This window comes from Cyprinodon tularosa, unplaced genomic scaffold, assembly GCF_016077235.1.
Source record: "Cyprinodon tularosa strain WSP-4 unplaced genomic scaffold, ASM1607723v1 ctg260, whole genome shotgun sequence".
NCBI classification, from domain to species: Eukaryota; Metazoa; Chordata; class Actinopteri; order Cyprinodontiformes; family Cyprinodontidae; genus Cyprinodon; species Cyprinodon tularosa.
Window position 1 is genome coordinate 457,201 of NW_024038962.1, and position 18,492 is coordinate 475,692.

The following is an 18,492-nucleotide window of genomic DNA, read 5'->3' on the forward strand; positions in this document are numbered from 1 at the left end:
TTTGCAATTTTCCACTATATCAGACTCACCACCGGTAAGTTAAAATGACAATGAGCATGTAGGACAGTCTTATGTACACATATCACCAGAATGATTGACAATTAGGAGGACCACTTATTTTTATTATCCAGAAGAAAAAAAAACCTCCTCCACAATACCTTTAAAGGAAAAAAAAATCACCCAGAAAGCTCATTTTGTTTTTCTCTACAATGCCACCTCAATTAGACAACCACTTATTACATTAACATTTAAAATATTGATTCAAAATAATAGAAACTTTTTTCTATTAGCATTTTGGATAATGTACTTGATCCTGTATATTTAGGAATAATAAGATTTAGTTAATAGACATTTAATTCAGAGATTAAAGCTTTTACAGTCTGGCCTTTGCCTGCTTAAACTGATCCTTCAGCTCTAATGCTGCAATGGTGGAAAGGTGCACCTCATCCGGTCCGTCTGCGATTCGCAGAGTCCGTGCATAGGAGTACCTAAGAAACAAACGAAAGGCTAGAATGAGAATTAAAATATGGACCAAAAGTTACTTTATTTCATTCCTTACAGCTGCTTGGCCCAAATAGGATTCTCACCTGGCAGATATCCCAGGTGTGTGTGACTTTTTAAAACAAATTAACACACCCTGTCATTTCACCTAATTTTCCTTGTCTGGATCATGTAGATCAGTGTTTCCTAACCTTTTTTGACTTGGACATTTAGTCTTACTCTGAGTCCTTCTCAGTCAAAAGTATTGATGGTTGTCCAAAAGTGGAATGTACAATAACTGGTTATGAAATAACTATTTTCCTCAATCTTATAGCTTGAGCATTTAATTCTTAGGCATTTTATGCCTTCTATCAAAAAAACAAAAAACAAATATAGCCTAGAAGCTAGTAAGGAATTGGAAATAAATACAAATTAAAATATTATAAACCTGTATTTATTTATTTATAACACTGGAGCTCCTCTGACTAACTCTCTTATAATCACATTTAAACTTAATTGGGAACAAAATACAGAATAAAAAAATTATAGTGAGACTGACTTAATTAGTTTTACTTCATCCAGACACCTGAGCTGCTTTGATGAGCTCCGATAGCTCAGTGTGAAAAACAGTGGATACCAGGCTGTTCTCTACATCCAGTCTGTTCCCCTGCTCGGTTATGATGCATCTCATAGCTGAAGGTGAACTCAAACAGATAAGAAAACCTTTTTGGTTGATAAAGGCTTGATTAATTTATAAGTAGGGTCCTTAGAAAACAAAACAGATCCTAGCCCTATTTTATTGTCCAAGAAATTAAATATTCTCATGAACCCCTTGCAATGCACTCGCAGACCACTAACGGCACGAGTTGTTTCCCTGATTGGGAAACACTGATGTAGCTCTTAGCTGACTTCTTTTGCAGTGACCTTGGGCAGCAAGCCAAGGTCTCCTGCATGACTACAGTGAACAGGCTTCCCCATGATCATTTTGGATGAAACATGGCGAAAATTAACATTTTTGTATTTGCGTTATATAAACTTGTTTTCCTGAAAGAAAAAAAAATTGGGTCTGCTTCAGCTATAGGTTTTAATCCAACACAGAATGACAAAATGTTACATTATTAATACAGATACTCTAAAACATTTCATTGATATTTTAATCTTGAATTCACCTGAATTATAAAGACTCCTGTAAAAAATAAATAAAACTTACATCTGGGCAAGAGGGACGTCTCCTGACACTCCTGCGCCTCCATGAACCTGGATGGCACAGTCCACCACCTTACAGACCATCCTGGCTGCTGCCACCTTGATCATTGCGATCTAGAACAGAGACAGAGAAAATGACACTACACAACTAATCTGATTTTACATACCGACTCTTCTTTTTGAATCAATTTGACTGTATGATCTGGTTTAACTGTAAAGTGCCTTGAGATGATTTGTGTTGTGAATTGGCGCTATATAAATAAACTGAATTGAATTCTAAATTAGAAAAACCAGTTGAAAATATAGGAAACAAAGCCTGAACATAACCACTAATATATGGCTGTGCCATCCAACATCTACACAATCCTTTTCTAGCTTTTTCTGGGGTAGCAGCGTTACCTGTTTGCGAGCAGCTCTGCTGCCTGTAGTATCCAAGGCATGAGCAGCAGAGAGGGTTAGCAAGCGGGTCTGCTCAATCATCAGACGACACTCTGCAATCCAGTGGGCGATAACCTCCTTAAAACATCAGAAAAACTGGATCATTTAATCTGTTTCTTTGAGCGGACAGTAGAAGTAAAGGCTCTGATTCCCTCACATGCTGGTAAAGGTTTTTCCCAAAGGCTCTCCGGGAAGCAGCGCGCTGACACAGCAGTTCCAGTGCCTGCTCGGCCAAGCCAACGGCTCGCATACAGTGGTGCAGCCTGCCTGGTCCCAGACGCCTCTGAGCGATCTCAAACCCTCTACCCTCACCTGGAGGGAAACATATGAGGAATAAGATAACGTTCACAGGGGAAGGAAGCTACTATAATGATCTCACTTTTTCAGTTTTTATAGTGGAAATAAAGCAAATCAGTTTCTCAGACCTGAGACAGTGTCCCTCCTGTTTATTATTAAAAGGGACAGAGAAATGAAGCTTCTTACCCAGGATCATGTTGGACACCGGAACACGCACATTTTGAAAGTGCACCTCAAAGTGGCCACCATGGATGGCATCTGGAAAGAAACAAAAGAGCATCAATAAACAGCCAGATTTAGGTTGCCAATAGGGGAGGAACACAGGAAGCAGATTTAGTAGGAAAGGACCTACCATCAGATCCGAACACTGTGAGCGGCCGGATGAGCTTTACACCGGGTGTGTCCATGGGTACAAGAATCATGCTGTGCTGAACATGCCTAAGAAACAAAAGTAAAGTAATAATATTTGCCCAAAATAAATGAGTTGATCAATCAGAATATAGTCAGTGTTGCAGCCATTACTGCTGGTGACTAAGTGAATCCGTTCTCAGCCAGAAAACGGAGGGTGTGTGTCAGAAACTTGGAAGTATATTTAATGTCTTGGGTGTGACTTAATGGATTTTGGTTCCATTAATACTTGTAGAGACAGGAGAGATTAAATCCATGAGGGCTGTTTTACCTGCATGTTTCTATGACATAGAAGCATGCAGGTAAACACAGGAGTTTGTTGTTAAAATGTGACTGTTTAAAAAGGAGTAAAAGGTCACCAGGCAAAGTTTATTTCAGCTATAACAACATTGGAGGATGTTTTGGTCTCTATGGGGAAATGATATACAAACAAGCTAGTATTATTTCACAATATATTGAAAAATGTGGTACAGGAGGCCATGTTTATTTTACTTTTTGTCCCTTTTAATTCTGTGCTTCTGCCACTGCAAAACATTGAAATTTAAATGTCCTTTTTAGTTTTAATAAGTGCATTTTATCTTGAATTGAGGAGGTAAATGAGACACTTTGCCAATGGTACAAGACAAGTTACATTTAAAATAAAAAAAAAAAAACAATTGCATTGTCTTATTTCAAGTGTATACTATCTGATTATCTTATTTTAGGAGAAAAAAAATACTAATTCCATTACCAAATCATCTTATTTACCTGGTCAAATTAAGATTAAATACACTTAATTTAAGAAATTGGTACTTATTTCTAGATAATTTTCAATGAAAAAGGCACTGCTGGTGCTACTTAACCCATTCTTTGAAAGTACGCCATTTTTAGCTGTGTCTCTTCCCTGAATGGAGCTCTTCATTTATTGCATTGAAAGTATTCTTTATTCATAATTTCTGTGTTTTTCCTCTCTTTTTTTTTTTCTCACCCCAGATTGTAGCTAGGAGCCCAACATCCTGAGACAGGCTCTGCTGCTCAATTCGTTGACTTTCTTGGATAGAGAGGTTTGCTTTTTATTTAGACGTGGGTTGGACTATATGAATGTGATTAGGTAGGATTGAATGGAATTTGTATCATTTCTTATAACTCAACTGGACCTGCTTGCCTTGAGTTAGTCCCTGACATAAGGACGCTGAATTTATCAGATTTATTTGTACTGTTACAAATTAAAATCTGCCATATAAGCAAACTGATCATGAAGGAAGGGGTCACATCACCACTGACCTGTTTGGATGAACATCAGAGCTGCTTCTGCACATCACAATGGCAACTTTACATTTGGCACTGCCTGCACCTGAGAACCAAAAGCACAAATCCTGTATTTATGTTCAGCTGCAACACAGTGGTGAATCTAATTAAGATTCCACCCCCCCGGTTCTGTCAACCGCTGCATGACCTGAATATACCAGGAAACAGAGCCTGTTATTCCCTGGGAAGTGCTGATGTTGAATTGGCGCTCGAGAGAGATTAACGGGCCGACAGCGGGAAAAGCCACAGGTTGATTTACATTTCCGCAGTTGGATTCTTTCAGGCTTTTAGCTGGTTATTGGAAACAGACCACGTTTGTTTGATATGAAGCAAAACTGCTTCTTTTCCTTATGCAAAATAATAATAAAAAAAAAATAAAATAAAAAAACTAAAACTTCAACTTAGTACTGCCACTAGAGGGCAATATACTATGTGTTACAGCTTGACCTATTATTTTAACAGTTTTTTTTTTATATTACAGCCAAAAACTATAAAGCAATTCATTGGGATCGTTAGTGTCGATTCATAGCTCAGGTTGGAGAATCTGTCACAGGACACTCAGTTTTACATTCCACTAGGGCTGAAAAAATGTATCAGATTAATCGAAGTTAATCGATTAGTTAAATAATCGTCAATAATTTAATAATCGATTAATCCTTAGCTGGAGTATAGAGACACTAAAACATGCCTTTAACTGACAGAGCAACCCACTTAGAGCAGAAATTTTACCAAAATTTAAAAAATATATAAATAGAAAAAAAAAAATTTTCAGATTTTAAAAATATATTTTCGTCCATCAATATGTTGTATCTAAGTGAAAACTTTTTTTTGTTTCACCTAGTTTCATTCTGTAAAAAAAAAAAAGTTTTTCCCTCTGATAACTGCATAATTAAAAAAAAAAATCTCCAGCCAAATCTATTAGCATAATAATCATTAGTTGAAGCCCTACATTCTACTAATCTGACTTTTATGGGAGGATGAAAATAAGTAGAAGCACCATTTATAGTTGCCATAAGCTATGCGTAAGACTAGGGCTGAAACAATTAATTAGATTAATCATAATTAATTATTGAAATGATGATCAACTTATTTAGTAATCTATTAATCACTATCCTGACTATAGAGTCTCTAAAACATTCCCTTAGCTGGCAGAGCAACCCGCCTTGAGCAACAATAAAAAAAATATATACATTTTTGCATTTAAGATAAAAAACTTTTTTGTCTTTAAATATGCTCTATCCAGAACTCCTCAAGTGGAAAAGTTTTAGTTTCTCCTGGTTTGATGTCATTACAAAGTCTTTAAGGAACCTTTTGGCTATCAGGTTATCAATTGATTACTCATAAAAAATAACAGATTAATCGATTTACAAAATAATCGTTAGTTGCAGCCCAACATGGGACACAGCAAACGTATAGAAGAAGGTGCTACTGTATGGTTGGTTACTACAAAAACAGAATGCTGTGTTGGGTGGAAAGCTACAGAATGTCTATATCATCTGGATGAGCTTGTTCTAGTTTTGCAAATGACAACCTTTAGATGAGCAAATCTGGTAGAAACGCATATCAAGAGACTTGAACTCAGATGTGGCAGAAGGCCATTAACACTGAGCCAGGTTATTCTGTTAAAGAGGAGTTTTCTTTCCCACTGTCTCTACGTGCATTCTCTGTATGCCGGATTTCTGGGAAGTCAACAACATCATGCTAACGTCTGTCCACCATCCCAACACCTTCATCCAGGAGGAGCGAATACTGGATTTAAAGCAATCAGCTTTAAATAAAATGTTTTAATCAAACTGTATGATTTGAATGAATATATTCTGTAAGGTGCTAAGAAGTGACATGCTGTTAATCAACACTATATAAATAAATTAAACTGAACTGAAATACGCCTTTAACTCATGACAGCTTTTTTGTAGGCCTATCACAGATCAACAGGAAGTTCATCAAAGTTGGAGGTTTGACAAAAATGCAAGAAATATAGTATTTCTTTAGTTTACCATTTGATCCCAATGTTATTATAGTTCCCGACATGTGGCAGAATTTCTCTCTTTTCTAATCTTTTTGTGTTATTGTTGTGGTTTTTCGGTTTCCAGACTCTTAGACACATTAACAAAAAAAAAAAAAAAGAATTAAAGTTGCTTTTTGCTGATTCTGCGGCTTAATTTTTAAGTTTTGGAGGCATTATACAAAACTGCTGATCAAGGCCCCCCCACTCCGTCCCAAAACAGATTACTTAGGAATTTCCTTGGGTAGAAGTCCACCTCAGGTCACGCCCATGAACCCTAATGTACACATGGTGTGGACTGATGGTTCTGACTTCCTGCTGAAATTTTTGTCCAGCTGGAAAAACTGTCCCCTAAGGACAAGACATATGGTCGCCAGACAGGAAAAGACATTGAGACATGAGCGTTTAATGAAAAACCCAGCATGATAATCACAGCAGGAAAGCCTGCGAACTCTTTTAACCAATTCCTTCTGACAGATAGTCGCCAAACAGACTGTAAAGAAGTCAAACAAAAATTAACTGATCATACCAGCCTTGTTACCACAAACACAAAATATACAAACTGCTCCACCCCATAAACCACTTCTATGAAAGCCTGTTTGGCTCCAATGCAGGTTCAATTTTCCCTTAAACCCTTACTTAAGTCACATGGACGACGATCTAAAGTGATCATGCCCTAACGTGTCCCCATCCACAGTGGAATGAAAAAGGACATTCCAGAGTCTAGGAGCGACACCAAAACATTCCATGTTGCTTATTTTTTCTATATATAAACCTTCAGAAGGAAGCGGCTCTGCTGGCAGAGTCTAGTTGAGAAACACTTGTACACTTCACATTCAATTATTCAACTTACAGGTGCTGGTCATAAAATTAGAATATCATGTAAAAGTAGATTGATTTCAGTAATTCCATTTAAAAAGTGAAACTTGTATATTATATTCATACATTACATACAAACTCATATATTTCAGATGTTTATTTTGTTTAATTTTGATGATTACAAATGACAACAAATGAAAATCTCAAATTCATCATATCAGAAAATTAGAATATTACTGAAGACCAATAAAAACAAAGGATTTATAGAAATGTTGGCCAACTGAAAAGTATGAACATGAAAAGTATGAGCATGTACAGCACTCAGTATTTAGTTGGGCCTCCTTTGGCCTGTATTACTGCAGCAATGCGGCGTGGCATGGAGTCGATCAGTCTGTGGCACTGCTCAGGTGTTATGATAGCCCAGGTTGCTCTAATAGTGGCTTTTAGCTCTTCTGAATTGTTGGGTCTGGTGTATTGCATCTTCTTCTTCACAATACCCCATAGATTTTCTATGGGGTTAAGGTCAGGAGAGTTTGCTGGCCAATTAAGAACAGGGATACCATGGTCCTTCAACCAGGTACTGGTAGCTTTGGCACTGTGTGCAGGTGCCAAGTCCTGTTGGAAAATGAAATCTGCATCTCCAAAAAGTTGGTCAGCTGCAGGAAGCATGAAGTGCTCTAAAACTTCCTGGTATGTGGCTGCGTTGACCCTGGACCTCAGAAAACACAATGGACCAACACCCGCAGATGACATGGCACCCCAAACCATCACTGACTGTGGAAACTTTACACTGGACTTCAAGCAACGTGGATGAAGTGCCTCTCTTCTTTTCCTCCAGACTCTGGGACCTTGATTTCCAAAGGAAATGCAAAATTTACTTTCATCAGAGAACATGACTTTGGACCACTCACCAGCAGTCCAGTCCTGTTTCTCTTTAGCCCAGGCAAGACGCTTCTGACGCTGTCTGTGGTTCAAGAGTGGCTTGACACAAGGAATGCGACAGCAGAAACCCATGTCTTTCATACGTCTGTGTGTGGTGGTTCTTGAAGCACTCACTCCAGCTGCAGTCCACTCTTTGTGAATCTCCCCCACATTTTTGAATGGGTTTTGTTTCACAATCCTCTCCAGGGTGCGGTTATCTCTCTTGCTTGTACACTTTTTTCGACCACATCTTTTCCTTCCCTTCGCCTCTCTATTAATGTGCTTGGACACTGAGCTCTGTGAACAGCCAGCCTCTTTAGCGATGACCTTTTGTGTCTTGCCCTCCTTGTGCAAGGTGTCGATGGTCGTCTTTTGGACAACTGTCAAGTCAGCAGTCTTCCCCATGATTGTGTAGCCTATAGAACTAGACTGAAAGACCATTTAAAGGCTTTTGCAGGTGGTTTGAGTTAATTAGCTGATTAGAGTGTGGCACCAGGGGCCATCAATTTTGAACCTTTTCACAATATTCTAATTTTCTGATATGATGAATTTGAGATTTTCATTTGTTGTCATTTGTAATCATCAAAATTAAACAAAATAAACATCTGAAATATATGAGTTTGTATGTAATGTATGAATATAATATACAAGTTTCACTTTTTAAATGGAATTACTGAAATCAATCTACTTTTTCATGATATTCTAATTTTATAATTCAATGTTTTTAATGTTTTGCTGACATGGTCATGTGCAACACTAATAAGAACATTTCCCAAACGGATATCAGGAAACTATTTAATAGTGATATTTTTGTTATTGCTGTGGCAATATGGATTATAACTAATCCAGTCTCCTCTTGATCATCATTTTCATCCCCATCCTCTCTGTGAATTCAAGCATCTCAGCGTAGGGCTGAAACTATTTATTCAAATTAATCGATTACTGATCGATCGATTAATCATTAACTGGAGCATAGAGACAGAGAAACCCACTTAGAAAAACGTTTTCATATGTCAATATGCTCTACCAAAAACTCCTCAAGTGGAAAAGTTTTTGTTTCACCTGGTTTTCATTCTGTTAAAAATCTTCTTCGAGGAACTTTAATGGAAAAAACAATCGACAGATTAATTGTTTAGCTAAATAATCATCAGTTGCAGCCCTATCTCACCCACATAAAAGCATACCTTGTATACCGGGTCCAATTCACTGTCCAAATATATTCAGAAACAGTGTGAATACCTTCTAACAGGGTTATGATAGAACAACAAAGCATTGATTCTAAGCTGTCCTTTGATGACTTGGATTCAACATGCTTGAAAATGATACTGGGTCAACACAAGGCACCCTTATCCATCCTGGTGGTCCTGATGTTAGAAGCTGATAGATCCAAAGGCATCTCCTCCTTTAGTGGCTAGAGCAGTGCGCTTGTGCTCTGAAAAGTTTGCCAGTACCCGGTTTGATGCCCACAGCCTGCACTCTGGGTCCCTGAGCAAGATCATTAACCCCTGACTGCTCCCCAGGCATCACACAGTGGCAGCCCACTGATCCCCAAGGGGATGGGTTAAATGCAGAGGTGAATTTCTCCATTATATAGCCATATTATTATTATTTGAATACCTCCTATCCAACTTTCAAGTCAGAATTCCACTAAAAAAACCTTCCTTGAAACTCCTGGTATATTGCAGTGTTTTACTAAGCTTCAGTAATATTGTCATAGAATCTCCTATCGACTTAATGACCGTTAGGTGCTTCCTGAATAAAAAATGAATCATGATTCATGAAATGAATAAAGAAAACTATGTAACAGAACCTGCCCACCCCACCGTGGGCCTAATCTTCTCAGAGATAACACACACATTGAGTAAATATTGATGTGCAATACAATTACTTCAGTCACTGATATAAACAGTTTTTTAGAACAGGAAAGGATTCATCACATGTGACCTCAAATCTTTACAAACACAGAAAAGCCACAATGGGCAGCCTTTGCCCTGTGGAAAAAACATGTGACAGAAATTAAAGAAGCCATTTCTTTCATATCATTTAACAGACTAAACAAATACAGAAAAAAAAAAACATCATTATCTCTGCAATAGGATTTATAGGATTTACACAGACCAATAAACAAAAAATAGAGGAATACTTAGTCATGTAAACCAAGCATTCTGGAAGTGACACACACACACACACACCCACACACATGCATAATGTGTTCAGAGCTACGTGGAGAAGGGACACACTTCCCATGCCGGCAGTGAAGGGAGGAGGACTGTTTGAGAGGCACAGATTAGTCATTTCAGTCCAGGAGAAAAACAAAAACGTGCCTCCTTAGGAACCCACAACTACAGTTTTTGTGCACTTTACACAGGATTATCCTAACCTTTGGCAATATCTGGAAAAACATTTGAAGTTTGCAGGTAAGGCTTTATATTTTCTGTTACCAAACACTTTGAGCTGGCACAGTTATAATGTCAACCCTGGATTCTGCTAGTTTAGACTGTATGTTAGGAATTTAAAAATATCCTCTAAGTTCCTCACATACGGTTTAGCAGAGAAGTGCACCTTGTTTTTATTCAAATAGGGAAGCGTTTTCCTTATAGGTTAGACTTAAAGTCAAAGTCCTACTTTCGAGGTTTTATGACGTTATTAAGCTAGAGTGAAGTCACAATATGTTTGCTTGGTTATTATTACTTCACAAATAGACCTTGAAAAGGAGGCTCAGTGTTTTCCCATTTGTAAAAAAAAAAATTTCAGAGCCAAATGAAAACACAAAAATGTGTATTTTATTTGAACATCAATAACCATAGATTGCATGCGGTGACTTATATGACTATGATTTTATTTCTAAAGCCTTTACACAAGCAACAACTGCTTCCCAATACAGAGAAGCTTGATTATAATCAGTCAGAAAACACTGTTTATCCAAGGATGAGAGGAGATACACTATATTGCCAAAAGTATTTGCTCACCCATCCAAATTATTGGAATCAGGTGTTCCAATCACTTCCATGGCCACAGGTGTATAAATTCAAGCACCTAGGCATGCAGACTGTTTTTACAAACATTTGTGAAAGAATGGGTCGCTCTCAGGAGCTCAGTGAATTCCAGCGTGGAACTGTGATAGGATGCCACCTGTGCAACAAATCCAGTCGTGAAATTTCCTCGCTCCTAAATATTCCACGGTCAACTGTCAGCTGTATTATAAGAAAATGGAAGTGTTTGGGAACGACAGCAACTCAGCCACGAAGTGGTAGGCCACGTAAACTGACGGAGCGGGGTCAGCGGATGCTGACGCGCATAGTGCGAAGAGGTCGCCAACTTTCTGCAGAGTCAATCACTACAGACCTCCAAACTTCATGTGGCCTTCAGATTAGCTCAAGAACAGTGCGCAGAGAGCTTCATGGAATGGGTTTCCATGGTCGAGCAGCTGCATCCAAGCCATACATCACCAAGTGCAATGCAAAGCGTCGGATGCGGTGGTGTAAAGCACGCCGCCACTGGACTCTAGAGCAGTGGAGACGCGTTCTCTGGAGTGACGAATCGCGCTTCTCCATCTGGCAATCTGATGGACGGGTCTGGGTTTGGCGGTTGCCAGGAGAACGGTACTTGTCTGACTGCATTGTGCCAAGTGTAAAGTTTGGTGGAGGGGGGATTATGGTGTGAGGTTGTTTTTCAGGAGCTGGGCTTGGCCCCTTAGTTCCAGTGAAAGGAACTCTGAATGCTTCAGCATACCAAGACATTTTGGACAATTCCATGCTCCCAACTTTGTGGGAACAGTTTGGAGCTGGCCCCTTCCTCTTCCAACATGACTGTGCACCAGTGCACAAAGCAAGGTCCATAAAGACATGGATGACAGAGTCTGGTGTGGATGAACTTGACTGGCCTGCACAGAGTCCTGACCTCAACCCGATAGAACACCTTTGGGATGAATTAGAGCGGAGACTGAGAGCCAGGCCTTCTCGTCCAACATCAGTGTGCGACCTCACAAATGCGCTTCTGGAAGAATGGTCAAAAATTCCCATAAACACACTCCTAAACCTTGTGGACAGCCTTCCCAGAAGAGTTGAAGCTGTTCTAGCTGCAAAGGGTGGACCGACGTCATATTGAACCCTATGGATTAGGAACGGGATGTCACTTAAGCTCATATGTGAGTCAAGGCAGGTGAGCAAATACTTTTGGCAATATAGTGTATCTCCGTTTCATGTTTCAGCATAAATGGTAGATGCAAATGCAAACAAATAGAATCAAAAATCTAATCTAAATTTTAGGATGAAAGTTAATGCATAAGAATGACTCTTATTGCACTAGTAAGCAGCAACAAGGTTATTTATTCCTCTTAAAAGCCTACTTGTATGCATCTAAGTAGTATTTGAAAGAAATATATGGGAAACTTAATAACAAACCAATTCCGTTTTAAAAACACCTTTTGAATATTTCATAATTGTTCTTTATTTTGATTATAAAGACTAAAACAGGCACTACGAAAAAATAAAGCATGTTCCAGCTTGTTACAAGTGACAAGCATCTGTTGACAGTGGTGAATACCTGGCATTTTTTTCATGATTCCACTGAACATCTGTTGCCGTTGCTGCCACTCGTACCACACCTAATATTTTAATTCATTATGTAACATAACCTTGCATATTTTGTAATGAAAAACCATTCCTGTTACCTCAACAAATTATCCCGCAGGGATTATGTCATTAGCCTCGTAACGTGCTTTGCCTTTGGGTTGTACAGGTTCCTAACTCCAATTTGACTAAATCAAATTAGTTGAACACAATCCCACCCATTACTCTTCCTAACTAAAAAAAATTATTTTCTTTTTTTGTTGTTAAATAGAACATGCGTTTGTTCTGTTTTTTTTCCAATAACAATCAATCCATTTGGTATTTCTGGTCCTCTATGGTTCATAGTTTTCAACCAAAAGGATCTAAATTGCAAGACACCTTCAAAAAGAACAGCATAAATTCAATTTAAAGACACAAACAAAAGATCATGCTCTCAGAAAATCAGTGCATTAAAAAAAACGACAAAGGCCTTAAAGGATTTAAAGACTTTTATGTTTGAGGCAGAAAGACTCTTCCTCGCACAGCTTTGCTCATGTATACACAGTACTGGCCTTTCCATGCAGTAAACTAGAGAGCGGACAGTGACATCACAACAAATATGACTCAGATTAGGGGGATGTTCCGGCTGGAGCAGCTCACACACATCCAGCAGAACCAACATCCTGAATTTAAAGAGTGGAGAGAGAAAAAAAGAAAAAAAAAAAAAAAGAAGAGTATGTTTCATTTTCATTCATTGCTTCACAAATTTGCTGTTGTTCTTGTTTCAACTCCTGCATGTATTATATAATGACATATACAGAAAAAACAAAAAAAACAAGTTAAACTGCTTGGTAAACAGAGCTATAAATATGCCGCCATAAATAACGTTAACTAGACATTACCTGCTTGCACAGCAGCTTGCACTGCAGAGCTTGTAAAGAAAATGACTGATCTATTGTGAGTTCTTATTTCAATTAAAGCCTCACTAAATCAGAAGCTGCCACTTCCTGAAGTTTGCAGATCAAATAGCATCCCTCTCTGCATGTAAACGAAGGAAATTCAAAGGCTAATTAGATGCTTTTCAAGTCTGATCTTAAGCCGGGAAGTTTCCTTTGAACACAACTCCCATTTCACGTTTATCCGCTTCCAGTGACTCACAAAAGTTTTCCTTTCCTATTATTATATTTTCACATTTTGTTACATTCAAACCACTGACTTCTCCGTGGAGAAAACTGGGTTTCTAATTTAAAAGGCCAACAAAGTGAGAAGGTTTTCCAATGTTTTTTGTTGTTGCAGGTAGAAATCAGAAAAGTGTTGTTCATCTGTTGCCTTTTTAAAAAAGTGGGATAGTTGAGAATTCACAATAAGGTCTGGGGTAAATATCTGAATATCCTGGGTTTTTATATTTAGGAAATCTCGATAGGCTTTATCCTGAATCTAGTTAACACTGCAAATTACTTCATGAGGAGGATTTGCATGTGTCCCATATCTCAGCTGAGTCCTGATACAAGCAGTGGAATGTAAAACTAAGATGTTGGAGAGCAAATGTTCATTCTGCTCTCCAAAAATCATTTCTGTTTTTTGGACTTTTGTATTTAAAGGCAGAGTAAAATGTTCTGATCTTCAAATAAATGCAATTTCAAACCCATCTTCTCTTTTACTGTGCAGGAAATATGGAGGACTTCTACAGTGAGGATTTGGACGGGAATTTCAACGATTCATATGATTACGACTACGAACACAGCGTGTGTGAGAAAGAATCAGTGCGTTTTTTCGGCAGCGTCTTCCTTCCCATTATCTACGCCCTGGCTTTGGTGGTCGGCCTAGCGGGGAATGCCCTGGTAGTGGTAGTCTACACGTCCCGGTTGAGAATGCGAACCTTGACTGATATGTGCATCCTCAACCTGGCCATATCGGACCTGCTGCTACTCTTCACCCTGCCGTTCTGGGCTGCGGATGCTGTCCACGGCTGGAAGCTGGGCCAGGTGGCTTGCAAGCTAACCTCCTTCCTCTACAGCACCAACTTCAGCTGTGGTATGCTTCTGCTAGCGTGCATAAGTTTGGATCGCTGTCGGGCAGTAGCCCAAAACCCTATGGGCAGAACTGGGACAAGCACACGACTGAGAAGGCAATGGCTCCTTGTGTGCGCTGTGCTGTGGGCTTTGGCCAGCTTCTTTGGCCTTCCTGAACTTATCTTCTCCACAGTGAAGATATCCCATCATCGAACCAGCTGCACTGCCAGCTACCCACCCAGTATGGCGCGACCTGCAAAAGCTGCCCTGGAACTGCTGGAGGTGATCCTTCGATTCCTTCTTCCTTTCCTGGTCATGGTGGTCTGCTACTCGTTAATAGGCAGGGCACTAGCTAAGGCTGCTGGGGTGCGTAAAGAACGCAAGTGGCGAGCCCTGAGGGTCCTCCTCGCTGTTGTTGCCGTCTTCCTGCTCACCCAACTGCCCTACAACATAGTAAAGCTTTGTAAAGCCATGGACATCATCTACCACCTCGTCACGGACTGCGAAGTCAGCAAGGGCTTGGACCGCGCTCGCCAGGTGACGGAGAGCCTGGCACTCTCCCACGCCTGCATCAACCCCCTCCTCTACGCCTTCATCGGGTCTTCCTTCAGAGGACATGTCCTGAAGGCTGCCAAGCACCTTGGACAGAGACTTGGAGGACATTCAAGACAAGTCAACGAAGAGCCTGCGGTGGAGATCGCACTCCACTCACCGAGTCACAACCAATCTCAGTCTGGTTCGGAGGACCAGGACACCAGCACCTTCACTATCTAAGACTACGTCATGAACATGTGCCAACAATCTTTATCGGTAAATATGTGCAAAAAGCCTTCAAAGAAATGCATCAATGATTAAAGTTGCATATTTTCAAACAAAAACACAAGCGAAAAGCTTTTATTTTAGCTATTTTCATACCGTAAGTAGGGAATACATATCTCAAAATCAATATAATTTGATCAAAATAGTCTTATTTTGAAAATAAACATTCTTCTTTTTTTTATTCATTTATTTTTCATCTAAACAAATAGAAATCTAAATATACTGAACCAAACAGAAAGCTTTCATCTCAAAGAACACATAACCAGATTGGCTTTGTGTTAAGTCTGTTGCACAAAGACATGCGGCAGGAGGAAACTGAAATCAAACTATATTTATCTGTTTCCAAGCCACTCTTAAGACTTTTCTAAATGACAAATAATAAAAAGAAAACCAGAATCCTAATCTTAATATCATCAAAACAATTTTTTATTAAAACCTTTCCTGTGACGAACCTACTGCGATAAAAAATGAATATATCCTAAGGCTTTTTGCACATTATTTCCACATGTACCAATATAACTGTCTGTCACTGCATGTAAGCATAACTCATGCCTATTTTTACTTGATATATATGTCCATGTATTAACTATCATACAACAAGCTAGAAACAAGTAGCCACACATATCAACTCATAGGCTAAATACTATGTAAAGTAATGTTATATGCACTAAGCTATGTTATTTTGTATAAATAATGTATTTTCTTAAATAAAAGAACAAAGCCTCCAGCAACATGAATCTGCTCCAATTAAACACAGCTGAACCTCTCACTGCTCAGGGGAGCCGTTCACAGAAACTCCGATCCAACTTTACAATCAACTCTGTCTTCCAAAAGCTCATCTGCGTCGCATTTCATCACATCCTGCGGCTTTGGGTTGGGGATGACAGATGGCTCGGTTGCACAGTGGGTGACCCATTGAGTCGGAAAACATTTGGCAAGTAAAGACAGGACAGCTCGCAGCAGGAAGGACCCCTCCATGCTATCAGAGTAGTAAACAGCAAAGTTGTATTTTCCTTAGAGGAGCTTAAAGTTTAACCGCTGTTTTTCATCCATTTATATTTGTTTATTTCAATAAAATAAAGTTGAAAGAATGAATGATTTGCAGTAGAAAAGACCCTCCCACTAGATATTTTATTTTTTATAATATCTTCATGCGACATAATGCCAGGCTTTCCCTAAAACACATCAAAACTTGGCTTATTGTGCTGGTTGGCAACAGCCCAGCACTTAACTGTTTGTTTAAGCCTCTTCGCACGACAGTAATGAAGTTTCAGCTTATTTTGGCAAAGTTATCTCTTTAGATCCCCCACTGATACTACCAACAGACACAAAAGGATCTGTTTGGTGTTTTTTGAGGTGTTTAATAGCCATCACTCCACCTGACTCCAATCTAAAGCTTTAAAGCATGATGCGTCTCACATCACAGACAGATGTTTAGAGTCTGACTTTTTTTTTTCCAAGCCTAAGCTGTGTGCACATCCAGAAACAGAGCCAGTAGGTAAAAGAACGCTACGTGAATCGAGGCACAAAAACTTGCTAAAATAATAATGGCTGCTGTTTTTGAAAAGTTGTCAAACTCCAACCACAACGTGATATATAACTGGGAAGAGAAAGAAAAGGAGTTTTCAGTGCCTATTCCAGTTTCTCTCCTAGACATAGCCAAGAGCTTAGCTTTTACTGTATGTGCTCTTTCATTCATTTAAGATGAAACTGCCTCTGAGCTCATCTGCTTGGTTGTTTCTTCTCCAGACAGAGCCACCAGCGGTGCTAGTTTACCACTACCTTTTCTAAGATAGAGGTCATTGCTTCTCCTTGAACCCCAGTTAGCCTCGGCAGATGGCCGATCGCGCTGATCCTGGTTCTGGCTGAGGTTTCTTTCCGTTAAAAGAGAGTTTTTCCTCTTTCCCTTCGCTGCATGCGTGATTGGTGTGAGGGATTGCTGCAGAGTAAATTAGTTGATGCAATCAGTTGGTTTTCCTTAGATATAAAACAGATAACCAGTCTGACTGTATCATCCAGTTGAACTGTCGCTGTAAAGTGCATTGAGATGACATGTGTCACGAATTGGCACTATATAAATAAATGGAATTGAAAAGTGAGGCTTGGATTATTAGTTAACATTAATAAAAAAAAGCATCATAAAAAACAAAAAACATAGCAAGCAGGTAGGGAGGAAGCTTGTTAAAAAGCAGGATCCCTACCTCTGAATACCTTAAAGAGAACCGTTTAATCCATCCCCTAAAAATGAAAACCATATGACAAAAACTTAACAGCACAGAGCCATGCCATATTGAGAGAATCGGAGCAGAGGCGCATGGTAGCTCTTGCTCTAGCTCTAGCGATAGACATCCACAGCTTAAGTTAAAAGAAGCCTCTGATGGAAACTAGACGCAAAAAATTTAAGTAATTAAAGTTTGCCAGACATTATGAGGCAAACAGAAAACATTAGGAAGATCAGATGGGATTTTTTGCTGACAGCGGTATTGTTGTTGGGATGCCATTCTTTAGGATGGCGACAGAAGATAGTCTGGGTTTTACAGACTCAACAACCAGTCAGAGGCATAACTTGGCTTCAATTTCATGCAATAAAATTTCCCAGACTCAAATCTAACCTAAAACTTGCAGCAAGATATAAAATTATATGTACTCTGGTGCTCTCCATCCATGCTGACTGCTCGATTGCGATTTTGCAAAGAATGGACAAAAATTCTACTCTGGATGGGTCTAAATGAGCAGAGATACTAGACATTTAGGCCAATACATATCCAACTTTAACTTTAAAGGTGGCTCTGTGTAGTTTTCCCTGAAGGCATCTCAAATAAAAACAGTTGACGTTGTTCAGAAAATTTTGAAAAAAAAACAAAACAAAACATTTTGTTTCCATGTAATAAAAAAAGCACCACTGTGAGTCGCTTCACCTCTTAAAACATAAAAGTGCATAATATAACAACTGAAGCTGGAATTAAATCAAAAGACGGTAGATTCCAAAAGAAATGACTCATTCAAAAACTTGTTTGACTTGAGGGATTCAAGGCATTGAACATAACAGCAATGCGTGATTCTGTTTTTCCTGATGAGTGTTTTTGCCCCTTTCCTCCAGAAAAAAGGCTTCAGCAAAAATCTACTGTTTTAAATAGAGAAAATATGGAAAAAGCTCTACCCTTTTAAAGACAGTAGAGATAAGAGATAGAGAGTCTAGGAGTAATTTGAGTGCATCATCATGCCCAGGGATAGAAGTATATAGCTTCTA

General features: G+C 39.0%; 2 protein-coding genes across 2 annotated transcripts in view; one reads left to right on the top strand and one right to left on the bottom strand.

Moving 5' to 3' along the window:
- Positions 1–177: 177 nt before the first annotated feature.
- The window catches only part of acad11 (acyl-CoA dehydrogenase family, member 11), a 41,235-nt gene continuing 22,920 nt past the window's right edge, over positions 178–18,492 (bottom strand). Inside the window, exons 15-21 of the mRNA XM_038288977.1 lie at positions 4,093–4,162; positions 2,774–2,859; positions 2,608–2,679; positions 2,282–2,436; positions 2,086–2,202; positions 1,691–1,800; positions 178–488 (exon numbers count right to left, since the gene is read on the bottom strand). Coding sequence (XP_038144905.1) covers positions 374–488; positions 1,691–1,800; positions 2,086–2,202; positions 2,282–2,436; positions 2,608–2,679; positions 2,774–2,859; positions 4,093–4,162 — 725 coding nt within the window. The 3' untranslated portion in view covers positions 178–373. The remainder of the gene's footprint in view (positions 489–1,690; positions 1,801–2,085; positions 2,203–2,281; positions 2,437–2,607; positions 2,680–2,773; positions 2,860–4,092; positions 4,163–18,492) is intronic.
- ackr4b (atypical chemokine receptor 4b) lies at positions 10,083–16,337 on the top strand. Its single transcript, XM_038288979.1, has 2 exons — positions 10,083–10,278; positions 14,080–16,337. The coding sequence occupies exon 2, from the start codon at positions 14,085–14,087 to the stop codon at positions 15,195–15,197; it is 1,113 nt and encodes a 370-aa protein (XP_038144907.1). The 5' UTR covers positions 10,083–10,278; positions 14,080–14,084; the 3' UTR covers positions 15,198–16,337.